At 52.4% G+C, this 17,762-nt stretch overlaps 2 protein-coding genes across 3 annotated transcripts in view; one reads left to right on the top strand and one right to left on the bottom strand.

The window, feature by feature from the left end:
• PSMB7 (proteasome 20S subunit beta 7) overlaps positions 1–6,899 on the top strand; it is a 58,737-nt gene extending 51,838 nt beyond the window's left edge. The window contains exons 7-8 of the mRNA XM_012771859.3: positions 4,323–4,474; positions 6,660–6,899. Of these exons, the coding sequence (XP_012627313.1) occupies positions 4,323–4,474; positions 6,660–6,771 (264 nt within the window). The 3' untranslated portion in view covers positions 6,772–6,899. The remainder of the gene's footprint in view (positions 1–4,322; positions 4,475–6,659) is intronic.
• Positions 6,900–8,315: 1,416 nt separating this feature from the next.
• NEK6 (NIMA related kinase 6) overlaps positions 8,316–17,762 on the bottom strand; it is an 81,584-nt gene continuing 72,137 nt past the window's right edge. For both annotated transcript variants that reach the window (XM_076009028.1, XM_012771857.3), the window contains exons 9-10: positions 12,527–12,640; positions 8,316–9,417 (exon numbers count right to left, since the gene is read on the bottom strand). In XM_076009028.1, coding sequence (XP_075865143.1) covers positions 9,307–9,417; positions 12,527–12,640 — 225 coding nt within the window. In that variant the 3' untranslated portion in view covers positions 8,316–9,306. The remainder of the gene's footprint in view (positions 9,418–12,526; positions 12,641–17,762) is intronic.

Genomic DNA, 17,762 nt, shown 5'->3' with positions numbered 1-17,762 from the left:
GCTGCACATTGGAGTCCAGGGACACATTGTGCGATGCAGTGATGGAGACAAACAGATAGCTCTATAAAGTGCTGCTTGTCACAGCTGACTTGTAGTACAGTACATCACTCTTATTGTAATCTCATTTAAGAAGCAGGGGTGGCCCGGGGGACTGATATTCCCAGTTAGTTTGGTCTTTGTAGCCATAAAGCAGGAAGTGTTCCTTTTATATTCTCTGAACTTTTAGGGAGTGTGCTTTTTGCTTGGATTAATTATTACAGGAACTTCTCCATGGCACTGTGTGGAGGTTTGTCAGCAGGTTTGTTTGGACCTCCTCCTCCTGGCCTGGGCTTTGGTACAGGCAGTCATGGCTTAGAGATAAATTGTGTTTTTAGGAGCACTCTGGCTTGCTTTATTAATAAGTCAGTTACCTTTATTTAGCAATAGCTGTGTTCCAGACACTGTAGTGGGTGCTTTGTATACCTTATTTCTAATTATTGCAGCAACCCTCTGAGGTAGGATTTTTTATCATTCTGTCACAGCAGGAGAGTGAACTCAGAGAGGTATAGTGACCTGCCCAGGGTCGCACAGCAGTTAGTAGGAGACTGGGGATTCCAACCCAGTCTGTCTGCCTCCCTCCACATCTGCCAGATCACCTTAAACCTGGGTCTACCCCTGGCTGGTGTTCAGTCACCAGTGTCATGGTGATCTTTTGGCTGAGCATCTTAAAGGAAGCTTCCATTGGCCTACAGGGCCATTTTCTAGTAGCTGGGGTAAGTCCTCCTGTCCATCTACACACTGAATCTGAGTTCCCTCGCGACTAGCAGTGTAAATCCATGAGCAGTTGGCTGGGAATGGGGAAGGAGGCCAGCTCTGGCAGTGGGAGAGAACGTCACACCTGGGCCTGACCAGCTGGGGTCGCAGGCTCTCCATGGCCCTACCTAGTCAGGCCCCTCTGTAGCAGCTGTCCTTGGGCAGATGCTGCCCAAGACTCAGCTCACCACAAGTCTTCCAGAAGAGGGAGGTGCGGTTTCCCTGTGGGGAATGAAATGGAAAGGAAGAGGCAGTGCTTCCTACATTTATTGTGGGCCAGAGACAGATAAAAATGTGGTGTTTTCCCCACCTCTTGCCTTTAGTTTATGGTTTTTCTTGATAGTTTTCTTAAATATTTGGTAGCACATGTTAAAGACAAAAGTTGTTTAATTGTGAAATTCCACTATAAAGAAAACACAGTATGAATATGCCCAGTAACACATTTGCATATGTGTCTAGAATTCCGTGTATGGAAATACTGTAGTCAAAGACAGTATTCAACATATGAAGCAGTTCCTGGAACATAGTAGGTCTCTATAAATATTTGTTGAAGACATTAACGATGTGAGTAATGGGTACACAATAGAGCCTTTGGGAGTTTTCACCCTGTGGATTTTGGGTAGTGAGGTGTGTGTGTGTGAAATAAGGCCTTAGGTCTCAATATTGATCTCCGACCTTGCATTGTGGCAATGCTATTCCAACTAAGTTGAGAGTGAAGAAGGCCTTGTAAGGTAGTCTGTGCTTCCATCCCTTAGTGGAAGTGACCCTCAGGAGCTGCTGGTTGGTTGCTCTAAAGAACTGACACTCGCCATCCTCCTTCTCTTGAACTTGCTCAGGTTCTGAGGATCTTTGTGGATGGGGGGAGTGAGTGACACGCTTTGAATCAGGGACTCTTGAGGAGCCCCAAACCCCAGGAAAGTTACTCATGAGCTGGTTTGGTGGCCCGATGGGATGGGCGTGTTTTACTATTTACTGTTGACTAGCTGGTGGCCTGGGGCCATCGTTTCTCATAGCACCAACCTCACAAGGTGGTTGGAGGTGTCAGTGCACCTAGCTCAGTGCTGAGCACATCACAGTGCTGATAAATACGTATTGATTGATGCAGTGAACATAGAGGTGCTCAATAAATGTAAGGTTCATTCCATTTCATAACTTCTTTAGTCCTCTGTATATGAGAGATGGTGGGATTGGGGAGAAAAAGAAGTCAGGGACTTGTGAGATTTTCTTAAGGAAGAATTCCCTAGAATTAGTAGGGAGGAAAGGAATTTCAAAGGTTTATTTTCCCAGTTTTTAAAAGCCTTTATTTACATTTACTTAGCAGCACACGTGATACTTTTGTGAGTAAATCAAAACAATACATTTCAAAATTTGCATACTTTATTAGTCATCTATTTATATTACAGAATGTTTGCAGAATAGAGGGAGAATCCCCTGTAATCTTGTGTAGCACTGTCAGCATTCTGGTATCTGTGCCTAGTTGAATTGATTAACATTAGATATGCATGTCTAGAATCATTTGTATATTTCAGTTTCCTCTGAATCTTTCCCTATTCCCATCCTCCGAAAATAAAATCATTTGGGGAATGTGAATCTTCAGTCTTGAGAACTCTCAGCAGGGTTTGTGATGTCCACTAGGGTACTGTTGTTGGCTGGCTCAAGAGAACCACAGCAGTGATGAGAACAAAGCAGAGGAAAGAGTTAAATGGCAGCGAAGAGATAAGATGACAGGCCTGGAGCCGGGAATATGCAGGGTGCTTCCAGCGTGTGTGCACCTGCACCTATGGTGTCTCCTAAGGGAAACAGCTTGGAAATAGGTTGCATTTGTTAAAGTAGTGGTTGGTTTTGTGGTCTGTAATGGCAGCACCAATCGCAGCTAACTCCTTATCTGAGATGCTTTCTTTGCTTCCATTGAGAATCCCAGTAGAGAATTCCTAATTATAGGGTCCTGTTTTAATGAATTCATACAGGAATGTAGATGTACAAGAGAAGAACTGGTTTCACTGGCCTCATCATAGGTGCCACTCAGGAAGTGAAAAACCTGGGGGATAAAGGACAAAATAATCCCTTGCCCCTGCTGCTGCTTGGTGCTTCCCGCAGAAATGTCTCTATCCTTCTGAGTCTGTAGAGGGCGCTCGCGTCACTGGAATCCCAGTCTGGTTGGGGCAGAGGAGCAGGAGGCCTGAGTGTGCGCTCAGATTTTCTCACAACTTGAGCCCTGTGAGGATCTCAGGTTGGATTTGGGGCAGGGAGCTTGGATGAGCTCTTTAGTTTACCTTGCATGTTTGTGGACTCTCCTGCCCTGGTGGATTGGGAAGGAGCTGCAGCACAGGTTAGATTGCCTGCACTGGGGGGGTTGGTTCATTTTTGTCCTTGTTGCATAAAAAGCCTGAACTTGGTGTTCCCCGGTCCGGTGCCGTTGCCTTCACTGCCTGCCTTCTGTGTCACGGCTGGTTCCTCAGCGCCTTGTGTGCAGCGGTCCTTCAGCCTTCCTTGCCGCTCTGCTGACTCACCCCCTCTGTCTTCCTGCAGCCCCTTCTCAGTTACCCTTAGGCCTTGCTCACCCTGTACTTAACTTGGGTGTCCCCATCAGACTCTAAGCCCCTAGCAGGGAAGGGGCTTTACAGGGCCTCATCTATCTCTGCAGCCATAGCTCCTAGTACAGGACCCGGCCCATGATAGACCTTCTTGAATAAGAAAGGAATTAGTGTACCTGTTCACCAGTAACGGTTGGGGACATGGACTTGCTGCTTATAGGCAGAGGAAAGGAGAGAGTGATTCAAAGAAATGGGTTACTGCAGTGAACCTGTAGGCTCATTTGTAGAAGGAGATAGATTCTTCTGGGCAAGAGGGGCCCACCCATGGCTCTGCCAGCATTTTCCCAGAACTACTGTTGGGTTTGGTGTTAGTTTTCCCGCCTCATGGTATTGACTTTCTCCATTATGTCACCAGGACATAAGTTTCAGCCATTGTTGGACATTTCTGATCAGGGGTTAGTAAACTGTAGTTCCTGGGCCAGATCTTGCCCACTGTGTGTTTTTGTTAATAACATTTTATTGGAACTCAGTCATACCCATTTGTTTATATATCATCTGTGGCTATTTTGTACTACCATGACAGAGTTGAGTAGTTGTGAAAGACTGTATGCCCTCAAAGCTTAAAATATTTACTACCTGAGTGGCTGGGACTGGAGGTGTGCATGCTGCCATGCCCGGCTAAGTTTTCTTATTTTTTGTAGAGATGTGGTTTTGCTATGTTGCCAGCCCTAGGCTCAAGTGATCCTCCCACCTTGGCCTCTCAAAGTGCTGAGATTACAGGCATGAGTCACCTTGCCTGGCTGCTACCTGGCCCTTTGTAGAAAAAGTTTGCTAACCCCCATTTTATTATAAGGTACTACAAGGTCTTTTCCTCATCTGTGAAATGGGCATTGAAAATAATGCTTACCTCCCAGGTGATTTTTGTGCACTGCTTGTGAGAGCACTCTGTGCGTGTTAGTTGGTTGTGGACATTATCACTGCCCTTCTCTTTCTCAGGAGGACGAGGCCAAGAAGCTGGTGAGTGAAGCCATTGCAGCCGGCATCTTCAATGACTTGGGGTCTGGAAGCAACATTGATCTCTGTGTCATCAGCAAGAGCAAGCTGGATTTTCTCCGCCCATACTCAATGCCCAACAAGAAGGGGACCAGGTAAGTGAAGGAGATGAAATTCTTGGTGTCCCTGGTTTTGTGGCCACCCTTGATATCTCACCGGCATCTGGACAGTTTTCTCGATTCCCACAGTGAGTTAACCCAGCGTTCCCAGGTTGGCCGCACACCACTGACCTTTAGTCATGACTTGCTTTACGATAGCCGGCCTCTGACAGGGACAGGGAAGTGATTTAATCTGTAAGATGTTGATGGGAAAGGTGGAGGGGGGCCCAGGAAAGAGCCCTGGGTTGGGAGGTGGGGAGGTGAGGTGTCAATCATCTGCTCTCCTTTCTCCAGTATCTTAAGAGTCCCCCGACTTCTGTGTGAAGGTGCATTTTTCAGGGCAGCCAGCCAATTGCTTTTCCTCACAGTGTTCCAAGCCTCCTGAAAGGTTACAAAGCAGTGCATCCCAAAGTTAGCCTTGAGAGCTAACTGGCGCCTGCTATGCTGGAGTGATGCCATTTAGCCTGTGGTATATGCTACGCAGGCCCCTAGTCTCAGGTGTGGCCCAGGCTCAGTGGTAGGAGAAGGTTCTAGTTGATTTGCTGAATAGAACTGGAAGGCTTCCAAGCCTGGTGGCTGGTATGTGTGCAGATGAGCAGCTCCTGCTTGCAACGCCTCAGGGGCATCTAGCTGTGTGACTATCCTGGGGCTCCTGACCTCCGCTGGGAGCCCGAGCTGCCCAGCATGCGGTCCCCAGCTCTGCTTCCAGCTGCAGTTACCTGAGTGTAGCGCAGCAGTGTTTATCCACTCTACCACCTCCCATTCAGCCCCACGGCTAGCCCAGAGGATAGCACACATCACCTTCTGCAATGCTTGCTTTAATCCCCCACTACAGGAGTAATTCACAAGGAAAGAATAGAACATTGAAAACCAGCAGGCATTCGTTGCACTCAACTTTGTGGAGGATCAGCGAGCTGTGAGGCTTGGGGCAGCACAGCTCTGGCCCGGGTTGGGGCATGTCAGTGGTGGCTTGGTGAATTCGGGCAAGTCAATCTTCCTGTCTTTGAAATGACAGAGCCAGACTGTAGGCACCTCTAATGAGCCCACCAAGCCCCTGGCACCTTTAGCAGAAAGGGAAGCCACCTTTCAGGCCCAGAGCTGTGCTGGGGGTGCTGCATACTCTACCCCTCCACATCCTGCTTCCCAGGTTATATGCAAGATGTCACAGGACTTGTGAACCAAACCCCCTGGTGAAGAGGTGACAGGGGAGGGAGGACTGAACAGAGTCCTGGGTGAGGATTTTGAAAGCCACGTTTGAGCCTTGAGAAATCACGTTTATGGTTGTCCAAGGAACCTGTGCTCAGTGTAGGAGTCCTTGTCCTACAGGGAGCACAGCAGTGACAAATCTCACCTCCTGGGACATGGGTTACTCAACTGTGAAGACTATACACACAAGAACAGAAATAAAACCACCACATGCCTAGTTACAAAGACTCGGTGAGGTGATGTGGAAGGTGCTGGGCGTGTGGTAGGTGTGCAGTGACCTGCCCTCTACGTGGAGCTGGTCCCCCTTGGTGCCCTGGGGCAGAGGGTATTGCAGCAACAGTGTCCCCACTTTCTGGAATCTCGCTGTCATCTTTTCTGCTGGTGACCACTGGTGGGGTACTGCCTGGGTCAGGGGAATTCTTTCCCAGAGTGGACAGTAGAGGCAGGGCAGAGGCAGAGCCATGGGCCTAGGCAAGTGCCATGCCCAACATCAGTGTGGGCCTTGCCTTCCTGATTCCTGCTGCTGCTCTCAGTCCTCCACAGTCCTGCCTTGCTTAAGGTAGAAGCCCTCCCTGCATGCTGTTGAAATCGGGCACTGTCACCCAGGGAGGTGAAGAGGCTCTAGTGTGTCCAAGCCTAAAGACACTGAAATGCAATTCAGATGAGTTGGGCACACACAGGCCACGTGGGACTCTGGCTGCAAGACCACATCCATGCTGCCACCAGAGTTCCAGCCTGGTGAGGAATGAGTGACATCTTCAAACCAGCGGGGAAGGGAGAGGGGGGATAGAGCTGAGGAAAGTGAGTGATGGGGACATTTCTGCCCGCTCCCCCCTCCCCAATCACAGAGCTTGGATCAAGAGCACGAGAATCCAGGGCAGCCTGCCCACCACCTGCCTGAATATTTTCATTCTTTCCAGCCCTCTCTGGCACCCTAAGGGGAATCCTAACTCCGTGTGTTTTTTTCTCTCGCTAGGTTTGGCCGGTACAGGTGTGAGAAAGGGACTACTGCAGTCCTCACTGAAAAAGTCACTACCTTGGAAATTGAGGTGCTGGAAGAAACAGTCCAAACGATGGACACTTCCTGAACGGTGTCAGTGGGTGGCTGGTACTGTTGTAGAAGACTGGGGGCATCCGAGGCCCCCTGTACAACATTCATTTGGCAAGTATTTGCTGAAAGAAACTCAATAAAATGAAAACCGAATGGGGTGGCTGATGTCTGGGGACTGTGTGGATTTTTTCTTTTGGCTGCCAAGGCCCATCCACCTGGCCTCCCCTTCAGGCTGGTGATCCTCCTTGGGTACCAGCCTAGGTTCAGGTGAGTGTAAAAGCAATGTGACCCTTTGGAGAATGGACGAGGCTTCGTCTGTTGCCAGAAGTCAGAGTGGGTTACTTTGATTCTTTGGATGGACATTTCTCCCTACCCGTTTTGCCAACATACTTTAAGGGGTAGCCTCAGGTTTGGTGTTTTTTGTAAATAGGGTGTTAAGTGCAGCACAGCATTCTACCTCGGCAGCCAAGTAGGAAAGAAATGTCAAAGAGAATCTCCAAGTTCAGGTTCTCAAGGCCCGCTCAGTGCTAAGTACCAAGAGAAGGCAGGCAGGTGGACTCTAGCCAGTTATGTGGAAGTCAAAGGAATGTTTTAGGGTTTGCTGTTTTCTAATAAGTAGGACATGATCATTTCGCTAACACTCAGGCCTGGTGAGTGGTTGAGATTGTGATGCCTCTAGAGCGTCCAACTGGACAGATTATGCCCACGGTGTGGAAGGCGGACGGCATGTGGGCCCACCTACGTGCTCAGGCTCACTGTGCCCGGGGAGAGACAGCAGGGGCTCTGAGAGCCAGAAGCAGAATATTTGAAGAAAATCTGTCTGGAATCAGAAAAGCTTTCAGGGGTAAGTGCTAGGCAGGACACAGGGACTTGGCTCTCCCCTACAGAGACCATTTGGGGCTGCACCCTCTCTCACGCCAGCTTCCCTTGTCACAACCGGTAGCAGCGGGCTGGGGAGAACAATGGAATTGTTGAGGGCAAAAACCTGGCTGATAATTATCAAAATTATTTGGAGAGCTTAAAAAAATCCCTGGATTACTCAATGTCTGGAGCCTGAGAAGTTGTGTTTTGAAAGGCTCTTTAAGAATTTGTGCTGCTTTACTGTGACACTGTTTTAAGTATTTATATGTACTGGTTTAAGAGCAAATCTCCAAAGCTGTTTTAAAATCATTTGTGACTTGTACCCTTGCACAGAAGTAACTCCTCTCACCTCGTTTTATCTCAAACAAGTACAGAGGAAAGGCTGCATCTGGAGAGCCGCCCCAGCCCACAGTGTCACAGTAGAACCGAGTCCACAAGTGGCAGCAGAGCAGCCTGCGGTCATCGCAGGGAGGCCTGGTCAGCGGGTGTCTGTAGGCAGCCAGGTGAGTGTCAGGAAGCACTTGCCCAGGTCACCAGTGGTGCTCTCTGCACGGCTAAACTGTCAACTGGTCAGGGACGAGAGCGTAGACTATTGAGGGTTAACTTGAGTATAAAAACAAAATTCAAACTATTTCCTTCAGAGTGAGTTGTCTTAAGTTCACATTTATAAATTAGTCTTCACAGTTAATCCTATTTGGGAAAAAGAAATAAATGAACACATTTTCTGGTTTCCTACACATATTACAGTTGTACTTTAATTCTTGACTTACACAGTCTGTGGACTTCAGTTTTGTGAAGGAGCGAGTGGCTGCCATTTTGGGGTCATCTACATTGTGTTAGAGACCTTGCATATTTTATTTCAAATTCTGTCAGCAACCCTAAAGGTAGATGCTATTAATCCCATTTTACAGATGAGGAAACTAAGGCTCAGAAAGGCTAAGAAACTTGCCCAAAGTCACACTAGGAAGTTGCAGAACCAGAATTTGTAAAGGACAGCCTACAGCCTGAGGGCAGAGCCCTTAAGTTTTCTGTATCCCTTGGAGGGAGGACGCCTGACACTGATCAGGCCAGGAGCTCAACGAGGCTGCGAGGAAACACACACTCCTGGCTTCAGATGCCATTTGCCTCGAGAAGTTCTGTGCCAGATGCTGGGTTCTCCTCATCGTCATTCATCAAGTTATAAAACGTAGATAAAAATATTAGCAAAATCTCCATTCTACTTAAAACAATTATTTCCACTTTATCCCTTTACAACAGAGTAAATTAAGCACAACAGCTTGATTGTTTGAAAAGATACTAAGAGCTAAACTCAACTTAGTACTAACCATTTTTAAAGGCTCACTACACAAATCAGAGTCTCCTGCAAGTCTATTAGCATAAACCCTGACAGGTCACTGGAAGAATTACCCTAAAGATTCACATTACAATCCAGATACAAGGGGGGCTTCAGTGGCTCGCTGACCCACCTACCCTTGCGAACCCAGCTGAGATTGTCCACAACACTATAAAGCAAGGACTTTAAATTTGACCATCAGTGCCCCTCCCCCCAGCTGCTCTGCTTTCAGCATCTGCTGTAAAGCTGGGCCCCCTTTTGGGGAACTTGCTGAACCCTGTTGTCTTAGCTGTTCTAGGCTACCAGGTGGCCACTTTGGAGAGAAGAAGACTCAAGGCAGAGTGGTGCTGGCTTTGGTAAGGCCTGGTGTGTCTGTGCTCAGGTGCTCGATGTCCAGACGTGCATCTGTTTGGCCACCTGGTGCACATAGCCAATGTCAGGTCTCTGGTCGGGGTCGGGGTAGATGCACATGCTGACCAGTTCTCGTAACTGCAAGGGAGAGAACACTGTTATTCCTAAGAACGCCGCCTTGCAGGCGCTGCATTAACGCCCTTAATCCTCACAGCAACCAACGAGGTTGTCCTAGTGGCCCCATTAGAGGTGAAGAACGGTGCCTAGCAAGGGTAGCAGCTCACACAGCTCCCAAGAGATGACCAGGACCACTCCTAGGCCTGTCTGGCCCCTGGTCACCTCCAAATAACTTTGAACTTTCAACTGTCCACACTACTGGGCAAGTCTGTTTGTGTCTCTGTTGTCACTCACACAGATGCCCAAAGCAGAGGACAAAACTCAAGGAAAGGGCTTATTGATCATAATAAGTGCATTAACATGCAGCAGGGCTGCAGTCTGTCCACCCCCTGGCCGCCCTATTGTGCTCATGAAAGACGGAGCTTTTAATTATACAGACACCGAGGCTGCTCCCGCCTCGAGGTGGGGGAGGGGTGCCTTGTGCCTCTGATCGCCTCCGTTCTTCTGATAGAGTGCCAATTATTTTAATGGTAATTAAAATAATGACCTTAAAAAGCCTACATCTTAACTTTCATCACAGGCTCACCACAATGGTTTTCATTTAAATACCTGCTGCTGGTGCCTGGCCCTGCAGGTCGCAGCAGCAGCAGGGAGGGGAAGCCCTGAACAAGAGGGGGCTCGGGTGGACTCAGTGGCCCAGCAGCGACTGCTGCACAGTCTCCAGGCTGCGGGGGGCCGGGGCCTGGGCTTCTTGTAAACAAGGGGTCCTCTGGATCGGGCATTTGCTAACTGGTCTGTGGAGCCTCCCTCCACCCTGCATGTGCCTTTTTGGGATTCCAGTGCCATTCACACTGGAAGCCTGGGATTGCAGCCTGCAGCCTGCCTGTGGATGAGACAGTACTTTTCTGAACCTTACGATATAGTTAGGGTAAGGTACCTGTGGTTGGCCTCTAACAGGTTAAAATACCTAAGGAAACCAGATGCAGGTGAAGTCCATGGGACCTGAACAACTCGTTTATGAGTAGACCACATAGTTGGCAATAAGTCCATATATGAAGTTTTCAGAAATCAAGAAATAAAAATAGTGGTGTCTTATCTTCATTTCTAAGAGGTGACAAAACTTTAAAATGGGGTGTACATAGTGGCTCCTAAGCAGCCCTCTTGCTCCTGGACATGGGGCATAGGAATGCTGCTGGGGACCGGTGACAGCCGGTACTTGGGAGGGGAGCGGTGGGCGGAGATGACGGGTTCCCCTTTAGAGAAACTGGCAACTGAAGCACAAAGTAGTGACTGACTCCAGGTTGCTCCGCTTGAAGCATCTTGCTTCTGAATAAGACAGAAGTCCACATTTAAACAGAAGAAGAGCAAGAAAAAAGTGAATGGCAGCTACTGACTTTGTAAAGACAGGTAACTAATTTTTCCTTTCCTGCCAGCTTGTACTGGAGAACATGTATCCTTCCTCCAAAGGTGCAGATGGGAGCACTGCTAGCATAGAGGCAGGGCCAGAGAGGAAGGCACAGCACGGCTCACGCCCTGGAGGTCTGCACAGCGAGCGAGCAGGGCAGGCAGTGCAGGCTGCCAGGGCAGGTCACAGCACTTGGGATCTGGCCTGGGCAAGGGTGCTCCTTCCAAAGCCTCACCCCAGCTGGCCAACTGGGTTCAGATCCAGCTTCACCACTTAGAATTTGTCTCATCGTGGGCAAGTTCCTTAACCCTTCTGGGTCTTGGTTTCCTTACATTAAAATGGGGTATGGGGGTGGATTCAACACAGGAAACCTGAATGAGCTGTTGTTACCATGAGGCAATGGCCTTGTGGTCCTATGGGGTGGCCCGGGAAGGCCTCAGACTGACACCCACACTAACATTGACCTTGAACAGAAATAAACATAGCAGATGACATTTAGTGAGCACTGACTCGGAGCCAGGCCCTGTGCTATATCCAGGGGCTTCTTTTTTTTTTTTTTGAGACACAGGCTCACTCTGTTGCCCTGGCTAGAGTGCCGTAGCATCAGCCTAGCTCACAGCAACCTCAAACTCCTGGGCTCGAGCAATCCTTCTGCCTCAGCCTCCCGAATAGCTGGTACAGGCACGTGCCACCATGCCTGGCTACTTTTTTCTATATATTTTTAGTTGGCCAATTTCTATTTTTTTTTTTTTTAAGTAGAGACAGGGTGTCTGTCTCTTGCTCAGGCTGGTTCTGAACTGACCTTGAGTGATTCGTCCGCCTCGGCCTGAGTGCTAGGATTAAAGGCGTGAGCCACTGTGCCTGGCCTACTTTTTTTTTTTTTAAGGCAGAGTCTTGCTTTGTTGCCCAGCTTGGGTGCAAGTGAGCCACCGCGTCGGCCCAGGGACTACTACTGATGGTAGTGTTGGCCTGGTGCTCAAGACAGGTCCTGGGTGGAAGATTCTCTTGTCACTCCATTTTACAAATGAAGAAACTGAGAGGGAAGTCAAGTGATGACTTACCCAGGAACAGTGAAGGGAGTATGTGAATCTGTCTGTCTATACCCTTAATCACTGAGCAGTGAAACCTGTCCTTTCATCCTCAGATTTTATCCATGTAGGAGATGTATATACCAGTCCTATCTTTAAAATGAGAGAACTAAGGAAGCTGACATTCACACACAGCCCAATGGCAGACTTTTTGGAGTCTGTCCACAGCTCCTGCACCACTGTAAAAAACCCAAGGTGTGACTTAAGCCTATTAACAGGAGACCGGCCGGTCGGATCTGAGGTTTCCTATCACGGAAGCAGAGTGGCAGTTATAGGTGGGATGGGGAGCTGAGCCTGCCACCCTCCTGCCTCCCTATCTGGTCCCCGTGTCTGGTGCCACATGGAGCACGTCCCTGGGACCTGTAGCAGCGAGCCTCACTCCAGCGCGGAGCTGGTGCCAACCCTCACATCAGGCGGCTCTCGCTGGTTCCTGCCTGAGGCGCCCACCCCCGTGTTGGGGAAACCCCTTCAGCAAAATTCATTTACTCTTCCTCCTCTGGATCACTTTTCCAGAAAGCTTCCCTTCTTCACCCTGTAGAGTGAACCCAAGCTCAAGCCCACAGCTGTGGCATTTGGGCACTGCCCCTCGGGAGCTACTGGGGGTGGCCAGGCCTGGCCTCTGGCATCGGCAACTCACCTTCTCCGAGTAGTGCTCTCCGGGGAGGGGCGGGTAGTCACACTGCTCGATCTTCTGGCAGAGGGAGAAGAGGTTCATCTTATCCCCATAGAAGGGGCTCTGGAGAGCTGCCATCTGCAAAGGGCGGGGACAGCGATAAGAGAGGCAGGAGGGGGCCCTCCGCGTGGAAACCAGGACCTCTGGTCGCAGCCACTGTAGCAGTCCAGCAGGACTTCTCTCCAGAAACCCTGAGCAAGCTGGGACTCACCAGAAAGGAGCGACGGTAACATGATCCTTGTTGGACAGGTGAATGCACTAGGGGAAAGGGTTTCAGTGACGAAACTAAAGGCAGTAAGGAAGGGGCAGCTGTACGCAGAAGCCCTCCTCGCTTCTGCCTCAGCCCTCAAGGACCTTCTGTGGTCGTCAGCACATGGCAGGTGGGGCCTGGCTCTGCAACCACAGTGCCCCCTGGATCCTAGCCCCACACTTGCCATGTGTGTGGCCTTTGGTTTCCTCGCTTGTGAAAGGGTCCCATCCGCGGGCCTGCGGGGAGGCTGAGACCGGCACTTGGAGGAGGCACCACCTCTGACAAGGCGAGGCTGGCGGCAGCCAGTGCATAAGTTCAGGCCTAGGAGGTCACTAGCGGCCCGGCCCTGTGGAGGGTGCCTGGGCCTCCCCATCCCCCCATTCAGAGCACTGCTGGGGGGACTTTCCAAACAGGGTGTGCAGGGGCCATGAGCACGGCACCCGCCGGCCCATCTGCTGATTAACCTCTAATGGGATTCGAGTGCTGCTTGTCACTGTCACCTACCTACTGCCAATGGCCCAATGCCTCCTGCTAATGAAGTGCCATCAGGTAAGTGCTCCCTCCTGTCCATGGAGCCCCAGTCCCCTGCTGAGGAGCCAGGGCAGCTCTGCTCTGGCTGTGACAGGGCACCAGGACACCTGAGGAATCCCACTCGCCCTCACGCCCTGGGTGGCAGCCAGAGAGCCCCATCTGAGGGCAGGACGAGGCCAACGGCTTCAGTTTCCTGGTCTTCATCCATCCTCTGTTCACCCCTGTGAGCAGGTCCGGTGGCCCCAAGAGAAGTGCCTGCCTTCTCCAGAAGGGCCCTGGGGAGCTTCAGAGCCCAGGCAGAGTCCTTGGGTTTGCAGATAGCTTCTGGGGACACGGCAGAGTGGGGCTGGGAGCTGCGCCATCCAGGTGCTTTCAGGCGGGCATTTGGGGGCAGCATTGCCGCTGGGCCCTCTGAGGAGGGTTGGGACCCCGTTTGGACCATGAAAGCCACCCTTGCAGGAAGCCCTCTGGCCCTGGCCGCAGCAGGGGGAGGTCTCAGCCCTGCCCACCAGCCTGACTGGGAACAGCTTTAGCAGCTTGTCTGCGAAACGGTGATGCATTTCCAGTGGTGCAAAGGGCTGACTGGGCAGTTTCAAAGGACAGCTGTTGCCACAGCAGAGAGCAGCTGAGACTCCAGGGTGGTCGCTCGGGGCGATGTGGGTGCCCTCCAAGTTGTGGCTGGAGGATGAAGACGGATGTTCCTTGTAGGGTAGAAAGGGGGTCTCAGTGTTGGTCCTGTTAACACAGGCCTTGGTCTTCCATATTGATCTGGGAGAGGACCCAGCCAGCTTTCCAACAAGCCAATCTGATCTGCTTTTTACAAACCTTGAGGTGGGGCTCCAAAAGCCTCAGAAAATTGGGGCTCATTACCCCCCTCAAACTGTCATTCCTGCTTCTCCATTCTTTCCAGCACCTTCACATGGTTTGTAGCTGAACAGGGTCAGCAATGTCAGCCTTCCCGCTAACAGGGGCTCCTGTTGGTGGTGCAGATTCCAGCAGAGGCCCGGCCCTGTCCTCCCTCCTGCGGCTGGCCACGGCCTTCTACCCGCATCAGGCGCTGGGCTGTGAAGCCACCTCTGGGCTGCTGGGATTAGGACGATCACCCCCATGGCGCCATCTCCGACCGGTGGCCGCACAGCCTCTGGCTGGTGGAAGCAGAAGTGGATTCTGTCTGGGGCCGACGCTGGGCCTCGTTAGAGCCATGGCTCTCAGCGCTGTCCTCAGCTGCAAAGCTGCTTCTCTCTGGTATTATCGGGGTGACATGTAGCCAACGAAGGGGGGCATCAGCCCTGCGGGGGAGGGCTCAGAGGAACTGGCGTTTGATCCGAGATGTCAGAGGGAGAAGGAACGACTCCCGCCTGTGAGGGCTGCAGACACCCGCCATTGCCCAAGCACGTGCTGGACTGAAGCGAGACCAGAGAAGCCCCTGTGGCCGGCAGCCCTGCTTCACTGGGGTGGGGTATCCAGACCATTCTGCCGCCCAGGCAGGACCCTGGAGCAGCATTGCCAACACAGCACACCTGGTCCCCACCACCGTCCTGCAGGGTCTGCCTCAGGAGGGCCCCTCGCGGCTACTGCAAGGACCCCCAGTGAGGATCCTGGGGCTGGCGCCAAACGAGCCAATTCCTCCAGCTCTGTGCTCAGAACTGAGCTCCCATGGAAATGAATTCTGTAACGTGCAGGCAGCCTGCTGGGCTCCTCTGTGGGCGAGCTGGGTAATGAAAATAAAGTGCTGCGCCTGCAACGTGGCCATGCTCGGGCATCGCTGCCGGTGGGTTCCGTACAACTTGGCCTCCGTGTCCTGCAGTCCTTCCAGTGGCCAGGGTGGCGGTGCCGAGCTGTGTGGCACGTTTCTCCTGCTGCTGGCCTGTTCGAGGCAGACACCACTGGGCACCCAGCCCTGAGGGCCGTTTGGGGCAGCTCCTCACTAGCTATGGGTCAACATCAGCATCTTCATGTGACCTTGGAAGGTCCTTGGCAACACCTGGAAGCCCAGGTTTGGAAGGAGGGGTCGTGGGCTCAAAAACGGGCGCAAAGACGTCCATGGCCTAATCTTCGGAACCTGTAAATGTCACCGGGTGACAGGGTTTGGCAGACGTGATTAAATGTAGGCTTCTGGTGCTGGAGCATGCAGGTGGCCACTGGAGGGGGGAGGTGGAGGGAGAGTGATGCAGGAGGGGGAACGAGGTGGCAGCCTTGCATCTTCCAGGGCAGAGACAAGGAAACACATTGGCCCCTAGAACTTCCAGAAGGAACCTGCCCTGCTGACACCTTGCCTTTAGCTCAGTGGGACTGATTTTGGACTTCTGGTCTCCAGAACCATGAAAGAATAATAAATCCATGTTTGAAGCTGTCAGCTTTGACGGAATCTGTTACTGAAGCTGCAGGAGACGAAGGGGGTCTTTGAGATTTCCAAAGCCACACTGGGGTTCAGGAGCAGCAGGTGTGCTGTCCCCTCAGGCCCCAGCCATCCTGACCTGGGTGGGTGCTCCCCCAGGAACCCCTAGCCACGGTCTGGGGGGGGGGGGCTTTGTCACAGCGATTCAGGCTGGCCGCCTGGGAAGACACCGCAGGCTGTGGAGCGGGAGGCTCCAGGCGTGACTGTGCCACGTCTCCTGTCAATTATGCCACCCGGGCTCAGATGCGGCCCCCTCCCTGTCTGCTGGGAAAACACTCGGCCGCGGCCGCAGGGCGGGGTGCCAGCCTGGGCAGACAGACCCCTGCCCTGGGAGGGGCTGGCCACAGCCAGCCATGTTGGTCACACAAGGCCTCTTCTGTGGGGGGCCAGGGCCATTAGGGTTAGATAAACACCCACTGTCCCTGAGGACAGCCAATCCCTACAAAAGTAGACTGATTTTGTTGACTTCTGCTGCCGACCGGCCCTGCTGCCAGCCTCAGCCCCAAATCCCCAACACACAAACCAGCTCAGGGGACTGGCACCTCAGCGCTACCTCATTAGGTGTGCACTCAGGTGCCCACGACGAGGGCCGCCCAACCTGGAACCCAGGGATGCTGGCCTGCATCTACCCAGGAGCAGCCGAGACACAGGTGCAGGCAGGGAGGAGGGCTAGTGACATGAGCAGGGGAACCAGCTGCCGTCCTCCCTGGCCCCAGCCCTGGGGAGATGCCCACAGCTCATCAGCTTGCTCGGCCTGTGTATGTTGGTGTCTGGAGACCCAATGGTTCGCAGAGAGCAGGAAGTGGCTCACGAAAGTATAAAGCCCAGAATGGAAAAAGAAGAGGAAAAACCAACTGGACTATCGACAACACACATGAGGACAGGAGGAAAAAACAAGAGTCCTCCATGGGGACTGAAGCTGAGCGGCACTTTGGCTTCCCGCTGGCCAAAGCAAAAAGGGCAATGTGGGAGCCTCACTGTCAGAGGTGGGCAGCACGTGCCAACCCCTCAGCCTGCACTAGGCCAGCGGGCTCCTGGGCAGGCCTGAGGGCCTGCTCCGACCTGGATGCCGCACCTCAGGCACCTCATCTCCACGGCAGGCTGTGGCCCGTTCCACACACGGGTAAGCGGAGCCTGTGGGGGAGGGGCTGGTCCTTCCATGGGGGAGCGCTGGGGCAGGGATTCGGACCTCTGGTCCTGCTGAGCGAAGTCTGGGCTCCTGCACCTCTCACGCAGGTTACCACGCCCATTGCCTACACACGTACATGTGCCCTGAGGCAAAACCGCACTCCCTGACCGCCTGCTATGCCAACGGCTTTTGCTTGTACCTTGAGAGGCCCAGGACAGCTGTCCCCATCCCTCAGGACCTGACACCTGGGTGGCGATGCCCACTTAGAGGTGGGTCTGAATCCCCTCTTCAGATCCCAGGCCAGGGCAGGGCTGTTGACCCTGGAGCACTGAGCCAGGTGAGAGCCAGGCTTCTGCATGATGTGGGCTTGGCTTTGTCACTGGCCTTGGTGGCCTTAGTGGCCAGAGTATTTACCTGCAGGAGTGACTGCTGGAGAGACCCTGAACTCATGATTCATCTTGAGTGACAAGCACCACCAGTGCCACAGCAGTTCTGTGTAACTCAGTGATGCCCTGGAGCTTGGCCCACTGGGTCTTACTGCCTTTGTGACAAAATAAAAACACACATTCCCCGCGGCTACCGTGAATGTGCAGGCCACGGGGCACCCAGTACAAGCAGGCTTCTCTCCAGCTGCTGCTGTGAAGAGTCCTCACTTTCATCTTTCTCCTGTTGCTAAAGACACTGACTTCCCCCTCAATTCCCTCCTGAACCCACTGTCCCCCCAAGCTCACCCACCCACGCTGCTCAACACGCCTGACTCCAGGGTAGGGTCGGAGGAGGACGCACAGCTCAGCCCCCTCCCGCCTGCAGCCCCGGAGCCCCGCTCCGCACTCCCGGAACCACCACGGCCGGCCGCACAGGCAGGTGCCCCCCGCCTCGCCCGGGCCAGCTA

Source organism: Microcebus murinus, chromosome 12 (genome assembly GCF_040939455.1).
Source record: "Microcebus murinus isolate Inina chromosome 12, M.murinus_Inina_mat1.0, whole genome shotgun sequence".
Classification (NCBI taxonomy): Eukaryota; Metazoa; Chordata; class Mammalia; order Primates; family Cheirogaleidae; genus Microcebus; species Microcebus murinus.
This window is presented reverse-complemented; position numbering and strand designations above follow the sequence as displayed.